The sequence below is a fragment of the Drosophila suzukii genome, chromosome 3, assembly GCF_043229965.1.
Source record: "Drosophila suzukii chromosome 3, CBGP_Dsuzu_IsoJpt1.0, whole genome shotgun sequence".
Classification (NCBI taxonomy): Eukaryota; Metazoa; Arthropoda; class Insecta; order Diptera; family Drosophilidae; genus Drosophila; species Drosophila suzukii.
Window position 1 is genome coordinate 68,030,715 of NC_092082.1, and position 24,048 is coordinate 68,054,762.

General features: G+C 47.9%; 9 protein-coding genes across 10 annotated transcripts in view; 6 read left to right on the forward strand and 3 right to left on the reverse strand.

Moving 5' to 3' along the window:
• Nucleotides 1-12,576, forward strand: part of gukh (NHS actin remodeling regulator GUK-holder) — a 39,898-nt gene extending 27,322 nt beyond the window's left edge. Inside the window, exons 3-6 of one of the 2 annotated variants that reach the window (XM_036816892.3) lie at nt 1,422-1,753; nt 3,198-3,473; nt 5,919-8,689; nt 11,047-12,576. In XM_036816892.3, the coding sequence (XP_036672787.3) occupies nt 1,422-1,753; nt 3,198-3,473; nt 5,919-8,689; nt 11,047-12,152 (4,485 nt within the window). In that variant the 3' untranslated portion in view covers nt 12,153-12,576. The remainder of the gene's footprint in view (nt 1-1,421; nt 1,754-3,197; nt 3,474-5,918; nt 8,690-11,046) is intronic. The other variant, XM_065866034.2, reaches the window with a different exon arrangement.
• Nucleotides 12,577-12,740: 164 nt separating this feature from the next.
• Nucleotides 12,741-14,161, reverse strand: LOC108014147 (WD repeat-containing protein 91). The gene is made up of 3 exons (XM_017080178.4): nt 13,828-14,161; nt 13,621-13,761; nt 12,741-13,565 (listed from the first exon to the last, which is right to left on the reverse strand). Exons 1-3 carry the CDS (start codon nt 14,069-14,071, stop codon nt 12,979-12,981), a joined length of 972 nt encoding a protein of 323 aa, XP_016935667.3. The 5' UTR covers nt 14,072-14,161; the 3' UTR covers nt 12,741-12,978.
• Nucleotides 14,162-14,235: 74 nt separating this feature from the next.
• LOC118877596 (UPF0488 protein CG14286) lies at nt 14,236-14,996 on the forward strand. Its single transcript, XM_036816894.3, has one exon. It carries the CDS (start codon nt 14,289-14,291, stop codon nt 14,907-14,909), a length of 621 nt encoding a protein of 206 aa, XP_036672789.3. The 5' UTR covers nt 14,236-14,288; the 3' UTR covers nt 14,910-14,996.
• Nucleotides 14,997-15,352: 356 nt separating this feature from the next.
• LOC108014139 (F-box and WD repeat domain-containing 11-A) lies at nt 15,353-16,490 on the forward strand. Its single transcript, XM_036816893.3, has 3 exons — nt 15,353-15,510; nt 15,566-16,114; nt 16,168-16,490. The coding sequence occupies exons 1-3, from the start codon at nt 15,361-15,363 to the stop codon at nt 16,393-16,395; spliced, it is 927 nt and encodes a 308-aa protein (XP_036672788.3). The 5' UTR covers nt 15,353-15,360; the 3' UTR covers nt 16,396-16,490.
• GatA (glutamyl-tRNA(Gln) amidotransferase subunit A, mitochondrial) lies at nt 16,442-19,393 on the reverse strand. The gene is made up of 4 exons (XM_017080173.4): nt 19,237-19,393; nt 18,935-19,182; nt 18,632-18,874; nt 16,442-17,490 (listed from the first exon to the last, which is right to left on the reverse strand). Exons 1-4 carry the CDS (start codon nt 19,267-19,269, stop codon nt 16,488-16,490), a joined length of 1,527 nt encoding a protein of 508 aa, XP_016935662.4. The 5' UTR covers nt 19,270-19,393; the 3' UTR covers nt 16,442-16,487.
• On the forward strand, nt 17,870-18,531 carry NP15.6 (NADH dehydrogenase [ubiquinone] 1 beta subcomplex subunit NP15.6). Its single transcript, XM_017080174.4, has one exon. The coding sequence runs from the start codon at nt 17,963-17,965 to the stop codon at nt 18,413-18,415; it is 453 nt and encodes a 150-aa protein (XP_016935663.1). The 5' UTR covers nt 17,870-17,962; the 3' UTR covers nt 18,416-18,531.
• Nucleotides 19,394-19,474: 81 nt separating the features above from the next.
• P5cr (Pyrroline 5-carboyxlate reductase) lies at nt 19,475-20,880 on the forward strand. The gene is made up of 3 exons (XM_017080175.4): nt 19,475-19,617; nt 19,712-20,660; nt 20,716-20,880. The coding sequence occupies exons 2-3, from the start codon at nt 19,882-19,884 to the stop codon at nt 20,777-20,779; spliced, it is 843 nt and encodes a 280-aa protein (XP_016935664.2). The 5' UTR covers nt 19,475-19,617; nt 19,712-19,881; the 3' UTR covers nt 20,780-20,880.
• Nucleotides 20,836-21,968, reverse strand: Prp18 (pre-mRNA processing factor 18). Its single transcript, XM_017080170.4, has one exon. The coding sequence runs from the start codon at nt 21,891-21,893 to the stop codon at nt 20,871-20,873; it is 1,023 nt and encodes a 340-aa protein (XP_016935659.2). The 5' UTR covers nt 21,894-21,968; the 3' UTR covers nt 20,836-20,870.
• A 305-nt stretch (nt 21,969-22,273) lies between these two features.
• Nucleotides 22,274-23,223, forward strand: LOC108018454 (coiled-coil domain-containing protein 124). The gene is made up of 2 exons (XM_017086011.4): nt 22,274-22,799; nt 22,863-23,223. Exons 1-2 carry the CDS (start codon nt 22,345-22,347, stop codon nt 23,047-23,049), a joined length of 642 nt encoding a protein of 213 aa, XP_016941500.2. The 5' UTR covers nt 22,274-22,344; the 3' UTR covers nt 23,050-23,223.
• The last annotated feature ends 825 nt before the right edge of the window (nt 23,224-24,048 follow it).

Consider the following 24,048-nt stretch of genomic DNA (forward strand, 5'->3'; position numbering starts at 1 on the left):
AACTTGGATCCCTGTTCAATAGGTTGCCAAACTTGTTTTGGCAAAAACAACGCCGGTTGTCAATCCCAGTCGACTGTCGCCAGTTCGCCTCCTTTTTTCTGCCCCCCTTTAGCTCCATTCTGTCGACTGCTTCTTAATAAAATGACTTTTAATCCTTTTCGCATTGCGTTTGACGTTAGTTGGCCCCAGTCTTCCACACCGATGCACCCCAAAAAGCGGTTCAAAGGAGGTCCAGAAGAGATCCCCGACGAGATCCAGACAGGAGACCAGAGTCGAAGACCATTAGCGCTCTGCGGTTTATTGGTTACGGCAGCCACTATCTTCAAGATGGCCCATTTGGGTGGCTCTTGCTGTTGTTGTGTTTGCTGTTGCCGTTTGCCTTTGCCGTCTTGACGGCACTTAAATTGCATTATTATATACGGCTCGACATTTATGTGCAAATATTTTATCGTTAAAAGTTGGCCACATTTGCTCCGCTTCATCCATTGAGGGAAAATGCCGCAGAGCCGCACAAAGAATTTGGCTGTTGGTCTTAAAGAAAGGAGAAAGAGCCCAAAACCCAGACTCATTGTCGGATTCAGGCATTTCTTTATGGTCCGAACAGCCTCACTTTGGCCATTGGAAATCTAGTTCAAGTGTCTTTTTATGTAGATTTTCCAATGGTGTGGGTGGGTTTAACTGGGGGATGGAAAACTGCTGAGTTGGGGGGAACAATGTAAGGTCCCCCATCCCACAGTTATTTTTCAATTGTTACAATTGATTCCAGCAGTCGAATCGAAAATCAAATGAAACGATTGTGCTTTTTCCTTCAAACGCGTAATTCACTTAAGACCAGCAGACAATTCGAATCTGGGGAATGTTTGTCCAAAGCAGAGAGAAAAACATCCATTATAAATTGCCCTCCAATTTATTTATTTTCCTATTGATTTTTTATGGGATTAAATGTGTTTTATTAAATTCTTTTGAGGCTTTTTAAAGAGTTAGAGGACTTTAATGATAGTTAGAGAATAGCTCTTGAACATGTTGATGAAAACAGAAAACTGACTGTTGTCTTAACACTTGACCACAACTTTTGGGAACTTCTTTGCTGCCTCCCTTTATTGTTTTTAATTAGGCTGATTGATTTTCGCTTCGTAACGACGCGTGTTACATTTTGGAAGATTTAAAAATCGCGTGACCCGTCCCAATTTGCCGAAAGCATAGAGAATGTTTGCGCAAACACGGCACAAAGTGGCAGCGTACATTTCTCATAAAGGGATATTCGTGACAGGAGGCTCTCTCCTGTGCGGCTAATTAAGGACCTGTCCGCCAGAACATGAAGCATACATACACACGTGGAACATAAAACAATATTTTTGCATGCCAAATGCTTAATTAAGCCGATGTTTTAACTCTTTTTCATGTTTTTTTCAACATTTTAGCCCGCTGCCATCGAGGATCTGCGTAAGTGGACATCCAGCGAGGCGCTGGGTGATGTCACCGTCACGCCGGATTGCATGCACCATGTGGACACCTCGGTGAGCACCTCCATGGTCATCGGCGAGAATGGCATCCTGACCCCGGCCCTGTCTCCGTCCGTCCTCTCCGCCGATGCCGTCGACGCCCTCTACGCCCAGAATCTGAGCCAGGCGGCGGACAGCTCCCGGCACAACCACCACACGCAGGCCCTCATCCCGAACGACATTAACAAAGATGTGCCTTTGAACCATCGCTTGCCTTCACCCGAGGAACAAACCAAACAGATTGCCTTAAAGTGAGTATATTGAAATGGTTTCAGTTAGGATATTACCATTGTACATTATTTAATTTATTGTTAAGTAAATTCTATTTAAATTTATTGAAGACCCCCAAACTTTGAAGATTAAACTACTTTTACTAAAAATTAGTAAACGTTTTCCCCTTGTCATACTATCATTGCTAAACCATAAGCTTTGAAGTATTATTTTTTTTAATTTTATATCACTTGTAATTCTTTATAAAAATTCCTTTGTAGTCACCTTTACCGAAAATCCAACAGTTTTAAGCCAACTGTGCTGCGCTTACAGTTTGACAAGCCCTATACCTTGTCTAGCTTTTTCTCTTTTTATTTTAAACACGATTTTAATGCGTTTTTTATGCAAATTTCGCGGCAACTATTGTTTGTTTTCTGTTTCATGACGCACAAAAAAGAATAGCTATTAAAAGCGCTGTTTGTTGCTGTTCAACATTTTTTCAACGTTCGATTGTGTCTGCTTTTGGAGCACGAGATGTTTGCTCAGCGAGCGCATCGGACGCAAAAAATGCTTAAATAAATTAATTCAATTACGTATGAATATTTACAATGCAGCCACACAATTATGCAAGTGTCGCCGACCCCGCTCCCTGCCAATCCGGACCACACCCCTTCTCCGATATCCATCCATATACCATACCATACCGTATACCATATCCCAGCCATGGCTCATTTGTTCGGCTTTTTAAACTCCGAAATGGAGCAGCCACAGACGACGAGCCGTATTCACGCTCCACCGATTTGGAGCACGAAAAATGTGGTTGGCTGGCTGGTATTAAAGCGTAAACAAATTGTTGTTTGGATAACCACAAAAGTGCACTCCAAACTGCGCGAGGTTCCCATTCCGACATCAGATCGATCAGTCCACATCTGCGGGCACTTGGAAAAATATTTGGATTTCATTACGTTTTGGGAAATTTTATAGACCTTTTCACAATTTAAAAGCATTTTTTACGGTTATGAAACTCAATTAAAAATAATTGGATTGTTTAAGTAGCAAATTAAAAGCCACCTTTCGAGCCATGGCCAATATCTACCATTTTTACATTAGTATACAATGTGCCTTTAGTTTAGATTTATATTGTACGAAAAGATTTGAAAAGTAAGCTTTAAAGTTAAGTTAATATTAAGTATTGCTTGACCATATCCAACTTTGAGAGACTTTATGTCAAAATGTAAGCTAGGGAGTAAGTATAGGTATAATTAATTATCTTCTAACAAAATTCCAACACAAAGTGAATAGAAACTCTGAGAAACCACTAAACAACTTGATCTTTTTTGGTAGCAGAGTGTTTTTTGAGATGTGGAGGTTCGACTGCATGCAGTCTATTTAGGTCAGATCTTACCAAATAATCTCCTCTGTAGACCATTTTTCAAGGCATGATTAATTGTGTTACTAAACACTCTCCGCATTCTTCCCCAATAGATACCCCGCCGAAGTGATTTCGGTGAACACCAGCGGGAAGCACTTCCAGCGGATGTGTGCGGCGCGAAAGTCGACCAGCGGAGGATATGCTGGTGGAACCACTGCCGGATCCTCGAGCAGCACATCCCCGGAGAACGCCGGCCCCACGGAGGGCAACAACCTGGATGACAATGTGCAGACGGTCAGCCGGAGGTCAAGATCGCGAAAGGTGCGCGGGAAACGGCGGAACACGATAGCCGGGATCGACCAGAAGGAGATCCAGGATGCGGCCAATGGGTATGTAAACCAAACTTTCTACCGACTCTATCTGTCTATATGTGGTCCTGTAAGGACCGTATACCTCCTTTCCCACCTCTCGAACTGTACATAAGCCATACTAAACCCCGTATAAACATGTGTACATACAGAGATCTGTTTCCCCTACCCCCATTTACACCCGTATTATCCGACTTATTCTCAATTGCATTTTCTTATGAGATTATTGTGATCAGCCAGTTAGCTGAACGATTTGTTATGCTGTTTAGTTCTCTTCGTTTGCCTAATTTCGTGTATTTTAATTGCGCCTTTTATTGTTTAAACAAATGCCTGGCCGACTGTACAAATCGGAGTTTTGCGCCATTAACTATTAGCGTATACATATATTGTTTGCTCAATTAGCAGCACAAATTGCATGCCACCAACAACTGAATGTCTCTAAATTACGACTAAAACTAAAATTGAATGTTGTACAAAGAAAATTGTAAATAAATTGTGTTATTAGCTCCACGTACGTAATTAGAAACTCTAGCCAAAAATTCAAATTTCAGCCGGCTTTTATTTGCGAACTTGAAACTAAAGCCAATTTTGGATGATTTTCAAAAGCGAATTTGCGAAACAGCCTAACAAATTAAACGATTTTCAGCAGAACCACATAATAATTTACAATCTTAACACACACTCAAAAAAACACTCAGTCATACACCTCATGATCCATCCGAGACACCCACCCATTCGCCGCCCCCGCATTGTTATCCTGGTCGCGAACCACCCACATAGCATTTCGCCTGAGGTTGTTGGCTTGGCCAAGTCTGTCAGTCAGTCGGCGGCCCACTCTCGGCCATTTCTGGTGCATCATCAGCATAAATCATGGCCCGTAGGATTTGGCTTTGCTCTGCCAAGACCCAAAGGCAACACACAAGCCCCACAGCAAACAGAAAAAATGCACACTATAGTACCAGAAACCACCAACATTTGCCGCATTCGAGATGTTTTTACTTGGGCTCACTGCTTTTCTGCCTTTCCTGTGCTTTTCAAATGGCACACACGACGCCTTTTGCTAAAAGTTTCATAAATCTTATTTTGTTTTGTTGGCCCGACTTTCGGTTGGCGTCTGCCCACCAACTACAAACTGCAAAACTCCAGCTCCAACCCAGCCCCGAACTCGGCGACGGCGTCATTCCATTTGACTGCGTTCTACATACTATATACTTATATAGAGTATGTGCAACTTGAGACCCCAACTCAGGCACACATATTCACACATACGTCTGCCCCATTATGTCAATGCTGTTCGATATCTGTGCGATCAGCAGTCGAAAATGCGGAGCACAGCGAAAACTTTGAGCCCGGGACAGTGGCTGTCAAACTGTGAGTGCATTTCGTGATTGTTTGATTCTGTTTGTACACAGAGAGAAATGCTGTAGGTTTTCGTGAAAACTCTTAAAGTTTTTGTTCAATTCAAGTAGCTTTATAATATATTTTTGAGAAACGATTTATTTTCCAACATTTTTGATTGGAAACTGGTATCCAATCTAAATTCAATATTCATCTTGATGCCCAGAAAATGTCATTCAGAGACTTAAGAATCTTATAAAAAGTAGGGTTAGTCAAGATATCTCTTAAATTTAATAAAAAAAGTTTACTTGAAATACTCATAAAAATCATGCTACTTCCATAGAAATCTAGTAACCAAAGTTTTTTATTAAACTTGTACTCACAATTTTACAGATATATTGGGATTTACAAAATGTATACACAAAATCCAAATGATTTTCTTGCTGTTTACTGAGATACTGTGGAAATGTTTTAGCAATGACTGCACTTTGGGCGCCGCCCTCCAGAAATCTCCGAAATCCCCTTGATTCAAGTTTTTTTCTGGCCCAGAATCGAAATGAGTCGTCTTCTTATCGCCAATATTGTGCCTCCCCGCCCCCCGATCGATCCCCTTGCATGCCATACAGTCTTCTGGGGGAAGAATTCTGGGAGATTTCACCCACTCGAAAACCTAGATGTTGTAATCGCCTCTAATAGTTCACTGAACAGCCTCGCCGGAGTGGGGAAAATGAAAAATATAAATGTATTTGGGAAAATTAAACTTTGAACTGCGCCATTAATTAATTTTCAGTCCGTCGCTGTTGTTGTTATTTTTCCCCCCAGGCACGTCGTGTATTTTGCATCTGTGTGTGCGTGCGTGAAATTAACCAGAAACCATAAATTTAAAGCCAAATCAAAGTCAAAATCAAAATCATGTCTGAAAATTGCTCACAATAATACCCATGAGGAAGGCAAATCTGTACTACTCTCTGTCTCTATCACTCCCCCTCTATATCATCACCATCCATCATTACCAAAAATGCTAACCAAATACCAAACATATTTTCTCTTTTATGTTCTCTCCTAAAAACACCAAACATTTTGCACACAAAAACCAAAAACACACAAATAATTCCTCCATGTAAACAGCAATGGGGAGTCGAAGAATGCCTCGAATGCCACCTCGCCGGTGGCCGCCACCCACCAGGCGGAGTCCTCCGCGGCGGAGGCCAAGAAGTCCAGCAAGAAGTTCGGACGCAGCAAGTCGAGCGACATCTTAAAAAAGGAATCTGCTGCCTTGCCCTACGACAAAGGCAAGAGCACCCTGACCCGGCTGAATTCCCTGAAGCAGTGGGGCCGGAATCGCTTCAAATTCATGCACCGTGCCGGCGAACCACTGGGCGACCAGCTGGACACCAGTGGCTGCAGCTCCCAGAACAGCTCCGCCGCCGAGAAGGCCGAGCAGGGCAGTCACCATGGATCGCCAGCGGGCGATCCTGGCAAGCGGGACATCGACGACGAGTGTGTGGTCCATCACCTGGTGGCCCAGAAGAGTGAATCTCGGTTTTCGCACGAACGAAAGCCCTCGTATTCCTCCTCGGAGAAGAGCATGAGTGTGTCCAGCAGTGGCCAGCTCAGGGGCAGACTGCAACTATCCTCCGGATCAGGACCACTTGGAGCAGCTGCCCATGTCAAGATGCGGGAAACAGCCACCCTGAACAGGCAGCGACGGAACGGTCTGCATGCTCTGGCTGGCAAGGAGGAGCAGCCCCATTCCTCGAGCGGCAACTGGAGTGCCAGCTCGGAATCGGGACGCGCCTCCATTGGCAGCGAGATCACCATGCAGCCCAAGTCGAGTGCCTCGAGTACGTCGCTGAATGTGTCCAGTTTCCAGCCAGGCGGAGCAGGCAGTGGACCACCCTCGTCCATGCTGAGCAGGCGGCGTTTCCTGAACACCTCCGCTTCCAGCAGTGTGACCAGTGAGGGCACTGCCACGCCGGAGCTCCAGGCAGAGGCGGGTGCCTATCCGGGGCACTTGGATGATGAGACCAGTTCCGCCTACAGCTGCGACACCGAGGGTTACTACACCTCCTTCCACATGGACAGCGGACTTAGGACCTTGAAGGAGGAGGAGCCCTCGCCCATGCCGGGCACTCCGCTCCAGACAAGCCTGCACACTAGTAGCTACTCCTTTGGCAGCCAATCCAACCAGACGGTCCTCAATGCGGAGAGCGAGTACGAGCTGTTTGGCCGAGGATCCACATCTACCACGACCAGTTCGGCGGGAACGGTCTGCACCGCCCTGATGAGTGGAGCTGTTTCTGGGCCAGATGTGCCCGAGCGGAGCAGCTCGCTGGGAAAGCACAGCGGGCAGAGCAGGAGCCAGAGCACCAGTGCCAGCAGCAGTACGCTGGAGCGGAGCTACAGCAGCAGTACCATTGGCAGCACCTTGGAGCGAACAGGAACCATCAAGAGGAATGTGAAGGTGTCTCCCACCAAGGGAGCAGGTGCAGGTGGTGAGGTGCTGGAAAAGGAGGACCAGCAGGAGCAGCAGCAGCAGCTGGAGTTCTCCGAGAGCTCGGATCTGGAGGGTGTGGAGCGCATAGAGCGCATCAAGCAGAAGACGGCCATCAGCTCCAAGAGGATTCCCTCGATGTGCATCATCACACCCACCACCAGCGACGATGACGAGCACCAGGCCATGGATCCCAACCGCACGCTGACCAGCCTGACCATCGAGGTGGACCAGGAGGAGGATGAGGACCAGGACGAGCCGGAGCAAAGGACGCCCACCAACAGCAGCAAGGACCACAACCTGAACGAGCTTAAGCAGACGCCCACCAAGGCGCTCAGCGGCATGTTAGAGAAGCTAAGGGTTAAACTGGTTCCGGGCAAAAGCTCGCCCTCGAAGAATCAGAACCAGAACCAGATCCAAGCCAAGCCCGCCAATGCAAGTGCGGTGAATGATGACGAGCTTTACGATTTGGCCGGCGAGTACGTCACCATAGCGGACATTAGCAACAACAACAACAACCAGCTGAATGGCCGACGTAACACGGGAATGGGTATATACTATTCCAATGACATAGTTTCCAAGAGGGTTGAACACGCTTCGGCCGCCGAGTACGTCTCGCTGAACGAGCTGCCCCAGCACTTGCGTCGGCATGCCAGAGCAACTCCTCCCCCTCTTCCGCTGGCTGCTCCGGCGGAGAGCGAGTCCTGCGCACAACAACAGCTGCCCGTCGAGCCGGCAGCTGCGACATCGTCATCCCAACCACCCCTTCTTGGCAGTAACAGCCGGATGAAGGGCCAGGGCGAGGGGGGTGTGCCCATGTACGCGGAAATTGGCGAGCTGAGCGAGGAGAAGCCACTCGCAGTGGCGAATCGGATGAACCGACTGCGCCCGAACGCCGAGGGGAAACTGGTCTACGACTCCGACAGTCTGAAGCGGCGCAAGGGTGCACACACCACCTTCGCACCTGGGCCGTACGTGAAGGAAACCGAAAGTGCGCTTCACAGTGCAGAAAGTGCAGCGACAGCGGCCACATCAGCGGATCATCATCAATTAGGTTTAGGATTGGGAGCAGGAACCGCCGCCACCACCAAGAGCGCCAAGCTACTCCTCCTCAGCGGCGGCGGACTTATCGCTGGCAATCGCAAGGTGGCCAACGTGAGGCCCATTGTGGCCAAATCCCCGCTCAGCAGGAGCAACGCCGCCGGCATGGCCACCTACCAGGCAGGCAGCAGCTATCAGGACCAGAAGCAACTACTGGCCAACCGAACGAATCCCTTCTACGAAACGATTGCCGCACCAGTGGCCAGTCTGATGATGCCCTCGCCATCGGGCAAATCAAACTCCTCGACAGGCTCCACCGCCACCAGTTCCTCCTCATCGGCATCGGGCCACTCCGGTGAAGAAGGTAAGCCAGAGCAGCTCCCGTCAGCCAGCAGCTGCCCGAAAACCGCTTGCCCACTTGCAATACAACCACAATCCGCATCCGTATCCTTATCCCAATCCACATCCTGTATCCCTGTAAATAACACTGCCAAGAGCACCCTTAATCACCACACAGCCAGCAAGTCAGCGGGCAGCATATCAAGTGTAAGGGAGCATCAGCCCCAGCAGCATCCCCATCAGAACCCCAAAGATTGCGAGTCGAAAGTGAGGGTTGTTGAAATGGAAACTACCCCCCTGGGGGATGGGCGAGGGCCACCCCTGCCGCCGAGGGCGAAAGTTAGCGACAAACCCCCCACCAAGCCCCTATCGATTGACCCAATTGCGCTGCACTTTTCCATCGCTGGCAATCCCGGCCAGCCGCGCACCGCCCTCAAGCGGAACAACAGCTACCGGCTGGCCAACGATGAGCTGAAGCTGGAGATGAACAAGGAGAATCTCTCCGTGTCCTTCGGCTGCGAGAGAGCACCTAGTTCGGGTGCAATGCCCCTAAGTTCCGTGCAGCACGCAACAAGTTCCCTCCGGCTGCGCAACGTGAGCAACCACCTGCCCTCCGCCACCCACACCCAGACCCAATCACCTGGCGGGGAGCGGCGGATAGCCAAGTCCTTTGAGCGCCTGGTCGATGAGTTTTCGCTGTCGCTGAGCATTGGTAACGATTCCTCCTATCTGAAGAACAAGTCGCTCGAGAACTTTGATGACTCACCCGCCCTGTTGTCCGTGGCTTCGCGAGAACAAAGGCCAGACGAGAATGCCTCAGACTCCGGGGATTCCGAGGAGGATGAGGAGGCGATGGCCCCGCCCATGTCTCAGACCCTGCCGTCCCAAAAGTACCACAAGTCCTTTGTGGACAGTGTGCTTTTGCGTCCGTTTAAAATCATCCTGCCCAGCGACGAGAATGGCAACCGTCGCCAGCGCATTCTACAGAAATTCGAGGTTACCGAGATATGGTAGTTAGCTTAGCCCCTTCCCCCGACCCTTGGGCAGACACTACACGAAAACCGTAATTGCCGAGATTGGCACGGCTCAAAGGAGCCCCAGAGACCCTCGAGCCACCTAGTGTGTGGGCTCATTAAAGTTGCATGCACTTGGCCAGACTCGTGCGTGTTCAATGGGCCAAGATGGGGGTCTGTCCTGTCCTGTTCCCTCCTCCCCTGGGGTTCAATGTCCAATCCGAACACACTTGATATGCTGCTCCAAGACGAGCTTCTATTTTTTAAGCGAAATATATGCCCATTTCCCTGAAATCTATAAACCAGCTGGCTTGCAAGACTAAATACTTCACTCTGTTTATACAGTTTGCACTCGAAAAACCTTTAAACAGAACTGCAATTATACTAAACTTATCGTTACTTACAATTTATAAACAAAGTATTAATGCCTTTTGTTTTGTAATCTATTTCCGCCAAATCTTGCTCGTTTTATCAGTTATGTGTGTGTTTTTTAACCCTAGCTTTAGTTAATTAATAAATGTTAATTGTTTACTCATAAATACGTTTGTAACTAATTATAATTAACATAAACCAACACATGATTATTGTACATTTTGTAAAGTTTTTTGCACCGTTCACGTCTTGTACATCGATACTCAAACTACCACAAGTACTACCTAAGTTTAGGATCGTCCACGACTATGATGCTAATCTTTTGAGTTTTTTATTTAAAATTTCCTACTCATTTTCCAAAATTGACGGATTGTGAGGCGTGCAAAAGACTTCTATTGCATTTTCTTAACCAATTTGCCCGTGTGTTTGTCTATGTTATAAAGTAGTAGTAGTTTTTTGCACACTCCCTCCGACTAACGAATGATCAGTAGTCTCACGAGTAGCTTGAAAGATTAGCACATGGCCTAACCAGTTAAGTTCTCGGCTAAGTTCAACCACATTCCATAAACAAAATCCAATTTACCACCGATCGTAAGTAATGTTTTTACAAAAGAAAAAAAAAGAGAATAAAACAAAAAGAAACGAAAATTCGGAATTGACATTATCATTGGCATTTGGTCTGCGGTAAAGGAATCCCCATACATATAGTCGAACCATCCCATCCACAACCACCACATTCGCATTTGCATCCCTGCACCCAAGCACCAAACCGATTGGCATTTGTAAATACTCGCTCAGCTCATTGGGATTTGGGGGATTCCCAGGTAATGTCATCCGAAACGCCAAGGTACGTATGGAACCGCTTGCCCTGAACTTATCGCTTGTTTTATTTGGTAACCCTAACGATCCGCACTTGAAACCGCTTACTAAACCCCAGAGGAACTCCTTTAATAAAATATTAGAGTCTAACACGGTTTCAATTCTTTTCCATTCCCAGGGTATCAACGTTTCTCTAATATCTATGAGCAAGTGCAGCCAGCACCGAGCACCCAGCCAAAGGAAGATGCAACTGCCACGCCCTTCCAGCGCAATGCGCCCATTTACTGGACGCTGCAGAGTCGCCGCAGCCAGCCGAAGCCACAACCCACTGGCAACGTGACCTGCCGGGATGACCTCTACGCCACGCCCATTCGACGGGCCGACCGACTGCCCCGCCCAGTGGCTGCAACAGGAGCTGCGAACGCATCAGCGGAAGGCAACAGGAGCAACATATCGCCAATTGTGCCAAGGAATCGAGCAGGAGCCTTCCTCACCTCCACGCCCACGAGGGGCGGAGAGGGGGAGGGAGGTCCGGAGAGCAACCAAGTTCCCCCCATGAAGCAGCCATCCCGTAACTGGACCGATGACGCCCCCGAACGCCTCAACACCTGTGCCGATCGCATTGGCCAGAGCAAGACCACGCTGATGGACTTCAAGAAGCTGCTGCTGGCCAAGTCCGCCAAGGCGAGTCCTGTCCAGCGGAAGGTATCCGCCGTGGAGCTGCTGAAGAAGTCAACCCAAGCCGCCCCAACTCCGCCCGCTCTGAAGACCAATGGAGCTGGAGCTGGACAGAAAGTTACATCGGCTGGAAGCAAACCCACGATAAACACCAGCCTCAAGCTGCTCGACCTGAGTGGTTCACCCAAGACATTTGCCAATCGGAGGATGCTGCGCCAAGGTCAGTTTGGATCGCCCTCCAAGACCTTCGCGCCCAAGATGCGAGGTCCTGTTAATATGGTGGCTGCTGCAGCAGCTCCACCACGAACGGACATCATGTCGACCACGATTCCGGAGGCAAATAGTGAGGAGGATCACTCCAACACCAGCGGAGGATCGAGGGCCAGTTCAGAGGCCGGCGAGACCGTTCCCTCCAGCTTCGACCTGAAGCGGAACTTCTTCCTGCAGACCGAGGAGAACAACTTCATGCGCGGGGAGCTGAAGCCCAGCTTTGCAAGGGCAAATGGAGCAGCTGGAGGAGCTGGTGGAGCCAGTGCCGAAGGCAACAAGTACGTGGCAGCTCCGGTGGCGAATCCTCCGCTGCCCTCGTTCGAAACGGCGTTGTAGATTGGGTCTAACCCACTGCTGTAGCCAGCGATAATACATATTCCATAAGAAAGGATCCCATAATCAGATGAGCAATTCCCTTCCGTAGCCAAGCCGAAACTGCATTTATTGACGGACGACGGAAACGAGTCAGAAGCGATGCTACTTTATGCAACATATACATATATCACTATATATACACAACACCTTTATACAATAAACTGTATTTTTTAAATTGTGCTGCTTGTATAAACGGAGATGTTTTATACACGAATACGAATCGTCTGTACACCTACAATATATTTATTTGTAATTTTACGTTATTTATTGCAATTATGTATTACGCTACACGCATTGCTCTTTGTTTTGTAGTACAACACTTGTACGCCTACGAACTGATGAGAATCGCTTAAAAATTAAACACATTGGATAACACACTTGGAAACCCTTGGTAGTTGTTTTCTTGGCGGGTCTGTTTGTCTAGATGCTACTCTAGATCTGGGAAATGTTGTTAACAGCTTAAACAAATCCTTTAGTGCCCGTTTGGACCATCAAACAAATGAGTTTAATTCACAATTCAATTTTCGACAAAATATAAAAAACAGCATCTTTAAATTATGTTTATCTTTAATGTCAATTTATAATTAAGATGTCTCTTAAACTAAAATATTTGGGTATTTAGCTTTTTGATTCAATTGAAATACTTCTAAACTATTTTAAATAAAGAAGCTTGCCTACAGCCGTGTAAAATGTAAACTAATTTCAAAACTATAGTATCAAACTTTGATCGGAATTACATGTTACTCGCTGGAAATATAGTGGTAGCATAGCTTAGTTACTTATCTTTTTAAATCCAACTGCGTCCCACGCTGCCGGACCTGCGTTTGGTAGACTTGTCGCCCAGGGAACTGGCTGCCTGGTCCTTTCGTCCCATTACAGGCGAGCTTCCAGATCCTATGTTACGGATGAGCTGCTTGAGGCTACGGGCCTGGGCGTCGCTGGCCTGGCTCACGCTATTCGCCTCTGTGGCAATGATGCAGAAATCGTCGACGATGTGGCCCGGTGGACTGATGTCAAAGGGCAGGATGTCGCTAAGGCTCTGCTGCTGGCGATAGACGCTGCGTCGCCGAGCGCCACCATCGCCAATGGATCCTCCGCTAGTTCCGGGGGCAGAGGCCCCCTGCTGCTGTTGGGTCAGCTGATGCAGCTCCTGCTGCAGGTTGAGGAGGCGAGCACGTAGCCCGGCATTGTCCTCGCTGAGGCGTTGCATGTGGGCCGCCTCCTGCTCCGCCCGCACAAATGTTGGCTGCGGTAGACACTGGTAAACGGTGGTCAGGAAGTTTCGCAGCGAAAGCATCAAAGTATCCTGCCACTGCTTGGTGAAAAACAGGGCAAAGGTGGGCGACTCCTCGGCGTTCTTACAGAAGGGAAAATCTACAATAAAACAGTAACCATGAGCAGGATATTGACCACATTAGTCTCAACGTACAGAACCAATCCTTCCACTCGCTCTGCTGCTGCAGGTCGCCAGCCAACTTGTTGAAGAACTCGGACACCTTGTCGGGACGATTGCTGGTATGGGCGGTCACCAGATAGTATTTAAGGAGGCTGTTTTCGAGTTTCTTGACAGCTGGAGGAGATTAGTCATCGATGTGTTATAGAAATAATGCTTGAGTAGTTGGAATATGTAACTCACCCACGGCGTAGGTGTGCTCCAACTTAGAGAATATGTTGTTGTCCAGGTGGAACCACAAGCTTCTTAGAGCCTGAAGATCTGAATTTTGCACAGCATTGTTAAATTGCTCCAGAATCCTCTCCGCCCTGAAATGTTGGTCCTTTTCAGTGCGCTGCTCCAGGTCGAGGGCCTTCAAGGTGCCCGAGAATCCACGGAAAACTAGATATTCCCTGAGAAGGTTGTCCAGAAAAGCTACTTGTGCCATTTCCTTATAATCTTTAAGTGGTTTTTTAAAGATTTTACACTTTTTCCTTAATTTTTGCTAAAATGTTGTTGGAAGAAGAAGACAAACAGCTGGTTGGGCGAAGCTGCCATATTGTTCAATAAGCTTGTTTGTGATTTTTCGATAGTATCGAACAAAAATGGCATTTGGTTCCATCTCTAAATCTCGCGCACATGTTGAAAACATAAATATTAGAGAAATGCACAAACGCCGAACTGCCAAGTCCATAAATAAACCACCGCCAATCCAGGGAGCTATTAAAAAGCCCACGCCGGCTGCGGAACCTGAGATCCCCGAGGACATCGTCACCCAGTTCGAAGTGGAGCTCTGCTGGTGCGTGCAACAGTTGCAGGATGCCCTCAATGGAGGAAAACTGAGCCAGAAAGTGGCCGAGGACACCGCCAAGAATTTAAAGATCCTGACCAGTCCAAAGGCCCCGCTCATCAAAAAGCGCCAGGTGATGAAGATGTCCCTTGGCGACTACCGAGAAAAAATGCAGAAGGAGGAGCAGAAATTGCTTTTGGCCGCCCAGCAAATCAAGTTTACACCTACGAGTGGCACAGTCGTAAAGTCCAGCTTTGTCAAGAAAGCAGCTCTTTTGTCATCCGGAAAAGACTTCCGCTTCAACTTTTCCGCGCCCGCCGAAGACTCCAATGCCAAGGAGTCCCATCCAGCACCCAAAATCGAGGAGCCCCATTCAGCTCCCAAGGTGCAGTCCAATTTCCAGGAGAGCTCCGGAAGCCCATTCAAGTTCAACTTTTCCATCGATGATGATTCCGCCAATAATATCAACTTCAGCGGGTTGAACCTAAATAAATAGTTACGAATGATCCATTATGGCGGGAATAACAGACTGATGTTGTTTTTGTCACTACTTATACAAATAAAAGGTTTATTATAAAAAATATTTCAAAATTAATCCGTGTTTCGAAAGTATAAAAACATATATTTGTAAGTTTAGAAATAAGTTGTCATCACGAAATTAAAAATCTCAAATTCTTAGTTTAATGGATGATAAAGTATCATTATAGTTGAAACGATAGTTCAGGATGATTGATCCTTTAAAAATATTCTGTACTGTGCCATTATAAATCTCTTATTTTCAGTTTTATAACGTTAGACAACTGAATTTTTATAAAGCAACTAAGCTTAATAAGTGATCATCAACTTATACCGCACAGTGTTCGTGATTTTTATTTATAGCTTGCAGAGAGCACTTCCATGCTAAACAGATGTACATATGTTGATCATGTCGGAAGACGACGGATAGCATGAATATGTCTCAGTACGCTCCCAACTGCCAAATGGCCAACAACGCCCGCATCGAACACACGGCCTCCGAGGGACATGAAGGGGATGCCACCTGCGTGGCGTACTTCGATGGACAGCTGTTCTCCGGAGGCGCCGACGGTAAAATCCGAGTGGGTATCTATCGTTTCCCTTCAACGCTCCCTTCGTTGACCCCTTCCCTCGTAGATCTGGTCGCCGGAACTACAACTATTAGCCACTGTGAACGCTCACGAGGCTTACATATACTGCATGGCCATCAACCAGCACGGAAAGGTCTACTCGAGCAGTTGCGATGGTCAGGTGCACTTTATGCTGCCCCCCTATGGAGACGAAGCCGTGCAGGAGCTATTCCGCTGCGACAACGCCATTCAGGCTATGTATTGCGACGGAACCGTTCTTTACACGGGAGATGACAAAGGCGTGGTGACTACTTGGACAAACGATCGCATGCTCTTCAAGTACAACCTGGTAGAGGAGGTCAAGTCGCTGGCCGGTGAGCAAAAGCTCATTTACACAGTTCGCGACCTGGACGTGGTGGTCTCCCAGGTGGCGGATGGCAAGTCCGGCAAGTATAGCAATAAGGCGGTGATTGCCGGCAAGTCGCCGCTCAGTCTTCTTGGTCCATTGGTGGATGGAAAGCGCAGCTACCTCGCATTTCCCGACCGATCTGGAATGGGTCTTCAACTGGTTAATAACCTCCCGCAGCAGCAGTATACCCAACTTTGGCATATACCAGTAAGTATGCTAAAAAAGTCGTTATTAGGAATTTATCTTTGATCCTATTCTAGGACTGTCACGAATTGATCGTAAACGCCCTTTGCGGGGATGAGAAATATTTGTATTCCGGCGGCTATGACAAAAAGGTTAAGGCTTGGACCGATTTGGGATCCGAAAAGCCAAGAGCACTGGGCGAGGTGGATGTGGGCAGCTGTGTGAATAGCATCTGCTGTGGCGACAACGCCAAAGTTTATATAGCTAGCAGCGATGGACTGATCCGCAGTGCAAAGTTTTCATAGATTTAGAGTCATCTTGTCGTCTCAGAGAGTAAGAAACCCTTAACAATTAACCAATAACAGATTTTATTAAAATAAAACATTGTTGATTACATTTACGAACTGGCCTTGTGCTCTTGACTGTGCTCCAGGCTGTCGAATCCCACCTGGTCCTCGATCCAGCGAGCCACGGTGAGCAGCAACTGCTCGTTGAGGCTGTTGGTCATCAGCTGAAGGCTTAAGGGCAATCCTGCGCGGGAAAGACGAATGGGTATTGACACGGCGGGAATTCCAGCCATATTGGCTGGTTGAGTGCAAAAGTCCTGCACAGCACATTGATCCCTGTTGGTCAGGGAGGCGAAGTCCTTGTACAGTGGAGCCTCTGTTAGAGTTGTAGGTGTGAGAAGGATATCCACGCGTTCCTCTTTGTCTGAAGACTCAAACACTTTGACAAAGTCCTCTGCAATAAGGCGACGCACCCGCAAGGCCTTCTCAAAGTAGTGGTCGTAGTTCTTTCTTAGCAGGAGGAAGTTTCCTGTAAGGATACGTGTCTTCACCACCTCGTTGAATCCCTCAGCCCGGGAAAGAGCGTACAACTGCTCCGTGCTACGCTCATCGGATGCCCGGTGACCATACTCGATGCCATCGTACCGGGCCATGTTGCTAGCCACCTCGCACTGATTAAGAATGGAGTACACAAATATACTGGCTGCCGTGTTTGGCAGCGAAACCTGTCGCACGGAGGCACCGCTGCACTCTAAGAGATCGGCCACCTTGGACCACGTTTCCAGAACTTCGGCGGAGAGTCCATGGCAGTGATATTCTTTTGGTATCCCTATGCGCACAGTGCTTAGGTCAATTTGCCCGATTTCCGGCAGTTTCAGCATAGTGAAAGGCTGTCTGACAGTTGTGGAGTCCAGTTGATCTGGTCCAGCCACGGCGTTTAGTACCGACACGCAGTCGCTGACGGAGCGGCCAAAAATGCCGGGCACGTCCATAGAGTTGACTAGCGGGATGAGGCCATGACGGGAAACTAAGCCGTAGGTGGGTTTTAAGCCCACTACGCCACAGTAGGAGGCGGGATTGCGGGTGGAGCCGCCTGTGTCCGAGCCAATTGCACTGAAATGTAAACGGGGGTGTTTTTGAATTACTTTGGTTTCATATAAACGAAAAATTTAAAACAATAATTTCAAGACTCCAAAAGAAATTTTAGATTTTCGAACAGACTTTGAACAATTTTTTCTAATATCAGAACAAAAGTCGTATTAAAAATTCGAAACTTCGAGGGTAGGTATATTTCCTCCGCGTTACCAATTTTCAAAACTTAGTAATTGTTGTAAAATAACAGCAATAACCCAAAAATCACGTTTAAATTAAAAAAAAAAACAATCTTAAGAAATAAGTTTTTTGAGTTTAAGGTAAAGGTTCGTTAAAAAATACCAAAAGACAAATACCGCATCGAGTGGGCATTCCCAACGTCCAGCTGACAAAGTGCGTCGAACGGCCACACTGCGCAGCTGTCAGAAGTCGAACGATCAAGGGAAAACTCGATTATTTACCAAATTTGCGACCGAAATTGCTGCCCGAAGCGATGTCCGCGCTCTTTCGACTGACCAGCCGCGCTGTGGCGCTGCAGCGTTCCCTGGTGGCCAACCAGGCCGCAGTGCTGCGCACCATCAAGACGTCCCCGAAGAAGGATGAGACCGCCACGGCCCCCACTTCGCTCACCGCGGAGGACTTTGCCAATCCGAGCCCCAAGAACTGGCAGAGCTACGGATTCGACTACAAGGACGAGGTGGAAGACCGCAAGGCCACTAAGTCGACGTTCTTCTTCACGGTGACGCTGTGCCTGGTGTGGGGCACCTTCTACTGGGCCTACCTGCCCGACACCCAGTTCCGCGATTGGGCCCAACGCGAGGGCTTCCTGGAGCTGCGCCGCCGCGAGCAGGCCGGCTTGGATTTGGTCAGCCCCAACTACGTGGACCCCGCCAACATTACGCTGCCCTCGGACGAGGATCTGGCCGACACGGAGATCATCATCTAAACATTTAGTGCCCCTATCCTTAGTATGTTATGTAATGCGAATGCGAGGGGCAGTCAGTGCGAATCCGTCTCGTTGCCCGTTAATAAAACTGCAAGTCTCGTTGTGGACAAAGCTGACTAGTGGTCCTCTGGTGACTAGTTTTCGTTAAATATGCTACTTTTTCCTCCCGCCGCCTTTGAGGTTAGGTGGTCAAAACATAAACAAGTCAATACTCACGCATAACAAAGACCTGCGGCCACGGCGGATGCAGAGCCTCCGGAGCTGCCGCCCGCGATGCGCCAGTGGTCCTGGTCAAGGTCCTCGCTCCAGATGTTCTTGGTGGGTCCGTACAGGGAATCCACAGTGCCGGCGCCCATGGCAAACTGATCCATGTTGGTCTTTCCCAGAATTACAGCGCCAGCTTGTTTGAGCCTGGAACACACGGTTGCATCGTAGGGCGGCACGAAGTCCTGAAGCATCCTGGTAACAAAGATTGTGAGGATACAAGTTCAGTGTTATGGAGCTTCCTTGATCCCTTACCGCGAGGCACAGGTGGTGTGGACATCTTTGGTGCAAAAGTTATCCTTGATGGCAATGGTGACTCCATCTAACTCCCCCTTTGACTGCCCTTGCTGATAGCGATTCTCCGAGTCTTGGGCTTGCTGGAGAGCTTGCTCCGGAGTGAGGCGCACGAAGGCGTTGAGGGTTTTCCATCGAAGGGCATCTTCTAGGGCGTGCTCGGTAACCCGGCGCGGAGACAACTGGCCATCCGCATAGCTGCCCGTTAGCTGGTAAATAACGAGGAGTTAACAAGTTGTTGGCTTGATGATGAATAAACCCACCTGCTTTATGCTCCACTGCAAATGACGCCGCATTCTTGTAAGTAGCGGAACCGTGGGCTTCGAATTTATTCACCCAATTCTTGAGAAGCTATCGTCGGAAGAAATCATAACAAATTTCAATCTGCAAGAATGGTAAGTTTATCTGGTATATGGTATATTTCTGTTTCAGTTGGTCTCAGAACGTATGGTCACACCAAAGCTCATGGGCGTTACTTTGGGGATTTCAAGAAAACATAACTTTTTTAAAAGGGAACATGTGCCTTGAGTCAAATACACAAATGCAAATCAAATAAGAAAATTAGTTTCTAAGGCCAACTCATTAAAATTTTGTTTTGGCTAAAAATCTCTGTTAAATTTTATGTTTTTGTATGACAATATAAGGTAAGCATATAATATTCATTTAATTTTATTAGCTTATGAAACATTTGATCCAGTATAATATTTGGTGTTGACCCCTTAAAACAATGTTTTCTAGCTACGCCCCTGCAACCGGCAGCTGTTATTGATTAGAGGAGCGATAAAATCCAGCCAACGCAATTATTGACAATAAGACAAGCTCAAGGGGCTTTTTAGCATTATCTAACATCAATCAATCGCTTGGAATCATCTGGAGGGCCCGCAAACAAGGCAGACAATTCCCAAAACATGGCTAAACTAGACGAACGCATCGGCTTCATCGGGGGCGGAAACATGGCCTTTGCCATTGGATCCGGATTAGTGCGCTGTGGGATCGTGAAGGCCAGTCAGGTGCTGGTGTCCGGTCCCCACATCGAGAACCTGCAGCGCTGGCGGGATCTGGGAGCTGTGACCAGCGACGACAACTGCGAGGTTCTGGAACACACGGACATTGTCTTCATCTGTGTCAAGCCGCACATGCTCGCACCCTGCGCCGAGCAACTTAAGTACAAGCACGTACCATCGGCCAAGGACGCCAGCAAGCTTATTGTGTCGGTTCTAGCGGGTACTAGTCTGCAAAGGCTCGAGGAGGCTTTCAGCTTCATGGGCAGCTCCGAACTGAAGGTGATCCGCACCATGCCCAACACCTCCATGCAGGTGGGCGAGGGCTGCACTGTGTACACTGGCAACGCTCGCGTCTCCCATCACGACTTGGAGAAGATTCATTTAATGCTTAACGCCCTGGGTCTGGCCCAGCAAGTGCCGGAGACCATGATTGACGCCGTCACTGGAGTGGCGGGATGCGGTCCGGCCTTCGTCTACACCATCATCGAAGCCTTGGCCGACGGCGGAGTTAAGCAGGGTGTTCCACGCCAGATGGCTATTCAGTTTGCAGCCCAAACGCTGCTGGGAGCGGCCAAGACGGTGCTCCTTACCGGCAAACATCCGGCAGTGCTGCGGGACGAGGTTTGCTCCCCCGGCGGATCCACCATAGTTGGCGTCCACGAACTGGAAAAGGGAAACCTCAGGTGGGTAACCTATGAACTCTAATAGACCTTCTTGTATAGCATACTCCTTTTTCAGGGCTACTTTGATAAACGCCGTGGAAAAGTCGTCGCAGCGCTCCGCCGAACTGGGAAAGAAGTGAGTCTGGAGCTACTCCGGATCCTCATTTGCTCTCTACTATAAGTGAAACGCTTGGTATTGATATTACAATAATGACTAACATAAGATTGAGTTTATTCGCGATCCTTCTTGCTAACGTACTCCACGCACTTGGAGGGGTCGGTGGGGAAATACTCCTGGCACTTGGTCATTAGTCGTTTGAGACCTTGGATGTACTTGCGCTGCGTCTCGTCGTTCATCACGTGGGCCACGTTCTTGGAGAAGATCTTTTCGCGACCTGTACGAGCGTGGATGCCCACCATGGTGACACCGATGGGCCAGGGGGCGTTGCCGATGGCCATCTCCAGGTAGGCGTCGCTGGCGGTGATGTAGTTGCGGTTGAGCAGGTGCTTGCAAATGTCCCGCAGACTGTCCAGAATGTCCTCGGGCAGCGTGTGATGCTTCAGTTTGCGGAACAGCGGCTTGACGTACTCCTTGGTTTGCGTGTAAATAACCCGAGTCATCTTCACTTTGGTGGACATCTTTTCGTGCTTGCTATAGTTCGCGATCTGGTCGTTCCACAGCTTGAGGAGGAAGGTAAGCAGCGTAATAATTACGTCCATGTCGTAGTCCTTGTTGCGGCCCATCTTCTGGGCCATGGTCTGTATGCTCTCCCACGACACGGTCTCGTCCAGCTCTGCGAAGTCCGACTTCTTGTCCTCCTTGGCGGTGGGTGCGTTTGCAAACATCTCCTGCAGGTATGCGGCGTCCACCTGCTCCATGGCCTCCTGGAAGTCGTTGCGGAATCCGCGATTCGCCTCTGGTTGCGAGATCTCGCACTGTCGCAACCTGTCGAAGGCCTCGGGCTCCGTTTCGCCGAATATCAGAATGGGCTCACCGCGCTCCCTTAGTCGCCGGATGACTTCTGCGCGGGGCAGGATGTTCTGGCCGTCGGCCACGAAACTGTAGGCGCCCTCGGTGGTCTGTCCCTGGGCCTCCACGGACTCCTGCTTCTTGTAGCCCACCTTCTGCAGCACCTCCTCCGTGTCCTTGGCGTTCAGGTCGCCGCGCCTGAAGTACTTCTTCTTGTCGTCCACCAGCTGCTTCTGCTCGAGGAGCTTTCGTTTACGAGCTATTTCTGCTTTTAGGATGTCCATTTAGCGCGAGTTATCAATAACTAATAACAATACAATGTGGTGTAAACAAAACAAGGGTTCAAAGTGTGACCGGATGTGGGAAAATACTAACAGTTGTAATTACAATAGCGGTCACTAAAATAGCAAAGCCATTCGAATGTTATGTTATTACAGGCTATAAAGTAAACTGTATTTTAAGCTGATATAAAATAAAATCGCTCATAGTACTAAGCCAAAATAAGTGGCCAATTATAATTTCAAATTCCTGTAATAAAACATATTTCCGAGGCTTGATTTTCTATTCCAATAATCCTCTAAAACAATTAAAAAAAATTCCAATTAGATTTGAATTTTTTAGTATTATTTCATGTTACTCTTTCGGCTACCGGGAGTTTCCACCCCTGGTCACACTGTCCCCAAATCAATAAAAAAAAGACAATATTTTAGGAAGGAAACCACTTTGAAGGACACTATGCCAAAGAAAATGGGAATGAACTCGAAGGCGGTGGAGGCCCGCGAGCGCAAGGAGGCCACCAAGAAGGCGACGCAGGAAAAGAAGACCAAGGAGGCAGAGGATCGCCTGTGGCATGATGACGACAAGAATCTGGCAAAGAAACAGCAGCGCAAGGAGGAGGAGGACCGCAAGAGGGCGGAAGCGGCCAAGCGGAAGGCAGAGGCCAAGGCGCTGCTTGACCAGGAGATGTCCTCCATCAACACGCAGCGCAAGCAGCCGCTGGCCAAGATCAACCGCCAGCAGATTCTCGAAGAGATCGAGAAGAAGCAGCGCGTGATGGAGGCCATCAACGAGGCTAACAAACCGGCAGCTTCGCGAGTTGTGGTCCAAAACCATATCGAGGAGAATCTCAACCGATCCATGGCCGACACAGATGTGGCCTCCAACATTGACGAGGCTATTGTGGTGCTGAGGTGAGTGCTCTAGGAGAATGACCTAAAATATGATAATTTACAGAGTATATCTTTTCATTATAGTGTCAATGACAGCGAGGACGATAAGCATCCCGAGAAGCGAATGCGCGCCGCCTACAAGACCTTCGAAGCCAACAATCTGCCCCGCATCAAGGCCGAGAATCCCTCGCTCCGCATGTCCCAGTGGAAGCAGCTGCTGATGAAGGAGTGGAACAAGTCCCCGGACAACCCCTTCAACCAGGCGCGCTGAGTGCTTAAAGGACGAATTTCACCGACCCCCCCGACGAGTGTGCGTACTCTAGTGACTGTTTGCTGCCTAGCAGCAAAGACTAATCAAATGGTTCTGAATCACCTTTGAACTATACGCAGAATTTAGTTTACATAAAAAACTTTGCGGACAAAATAAATGTATTTATTTATTTAAGCTCAGTGAGTAGATATTGTGTTGACTGGGAAAGGACCTATATAAACAATGATGTATATTTATTTATTGAAAATTACATTACGGTCAATTAGGAAAGAAGTGATGAACAAGTTAGAAATTACTATGGAATGACTTACTACCAAACTCTCACTTTTAAGAAACAGTTACTGATTCGTTATGCAATAATCAATAAAATTTAAGTAAAATCGGGCAAATAAACATAACACTCGGGTACTGAGATCTGAAAGTGATTACCGACAGCTTTCCTTCGCTTATTTAATGGCCAATTTTTATTCGCCAGTGCTTCAAAACTTTGTGGCCCTGATCCGATTCCGGTTGCGTTTGTGAATGAAGTAATTATATGTATTGCTTTGATTGCTGCTGTCGTTCCAGCGTTTTGTCCATCACTTTTTTAGCTGTGGTGCAAAATACAGAGAATAATAAGTGCTTCCGCTTTCACTGTTTGCCGCTTGGAAGTTCAGTGGCGTTTTCTGAGCCACCAAAATATTTTATTTCGACTGTCTTTCGTACATGCACGTAACATCAAGTAAAATATGAGCTTAAAGTCATTAGGCACCTCTTTTTGCGCATTAAATGAGATTTTATATAAGATATTAGGGCTTAATTGAGCGATTTTCCAAATAAAAAGTTTCTAGCCTAATAGCTTTGCTTGGTCAGCTTTCATTTGTTGTCTAGGGCCAAACCATTGAGGTGGAAGTACGCCGTTCTTGCAGAGACTTTCTTGATCAATTAAGTCATTAAGCCCGTGCCGTGGGGGAACACTTTTATCTAACTTTCCTAACACCAGAACCGAAACCGTAATCG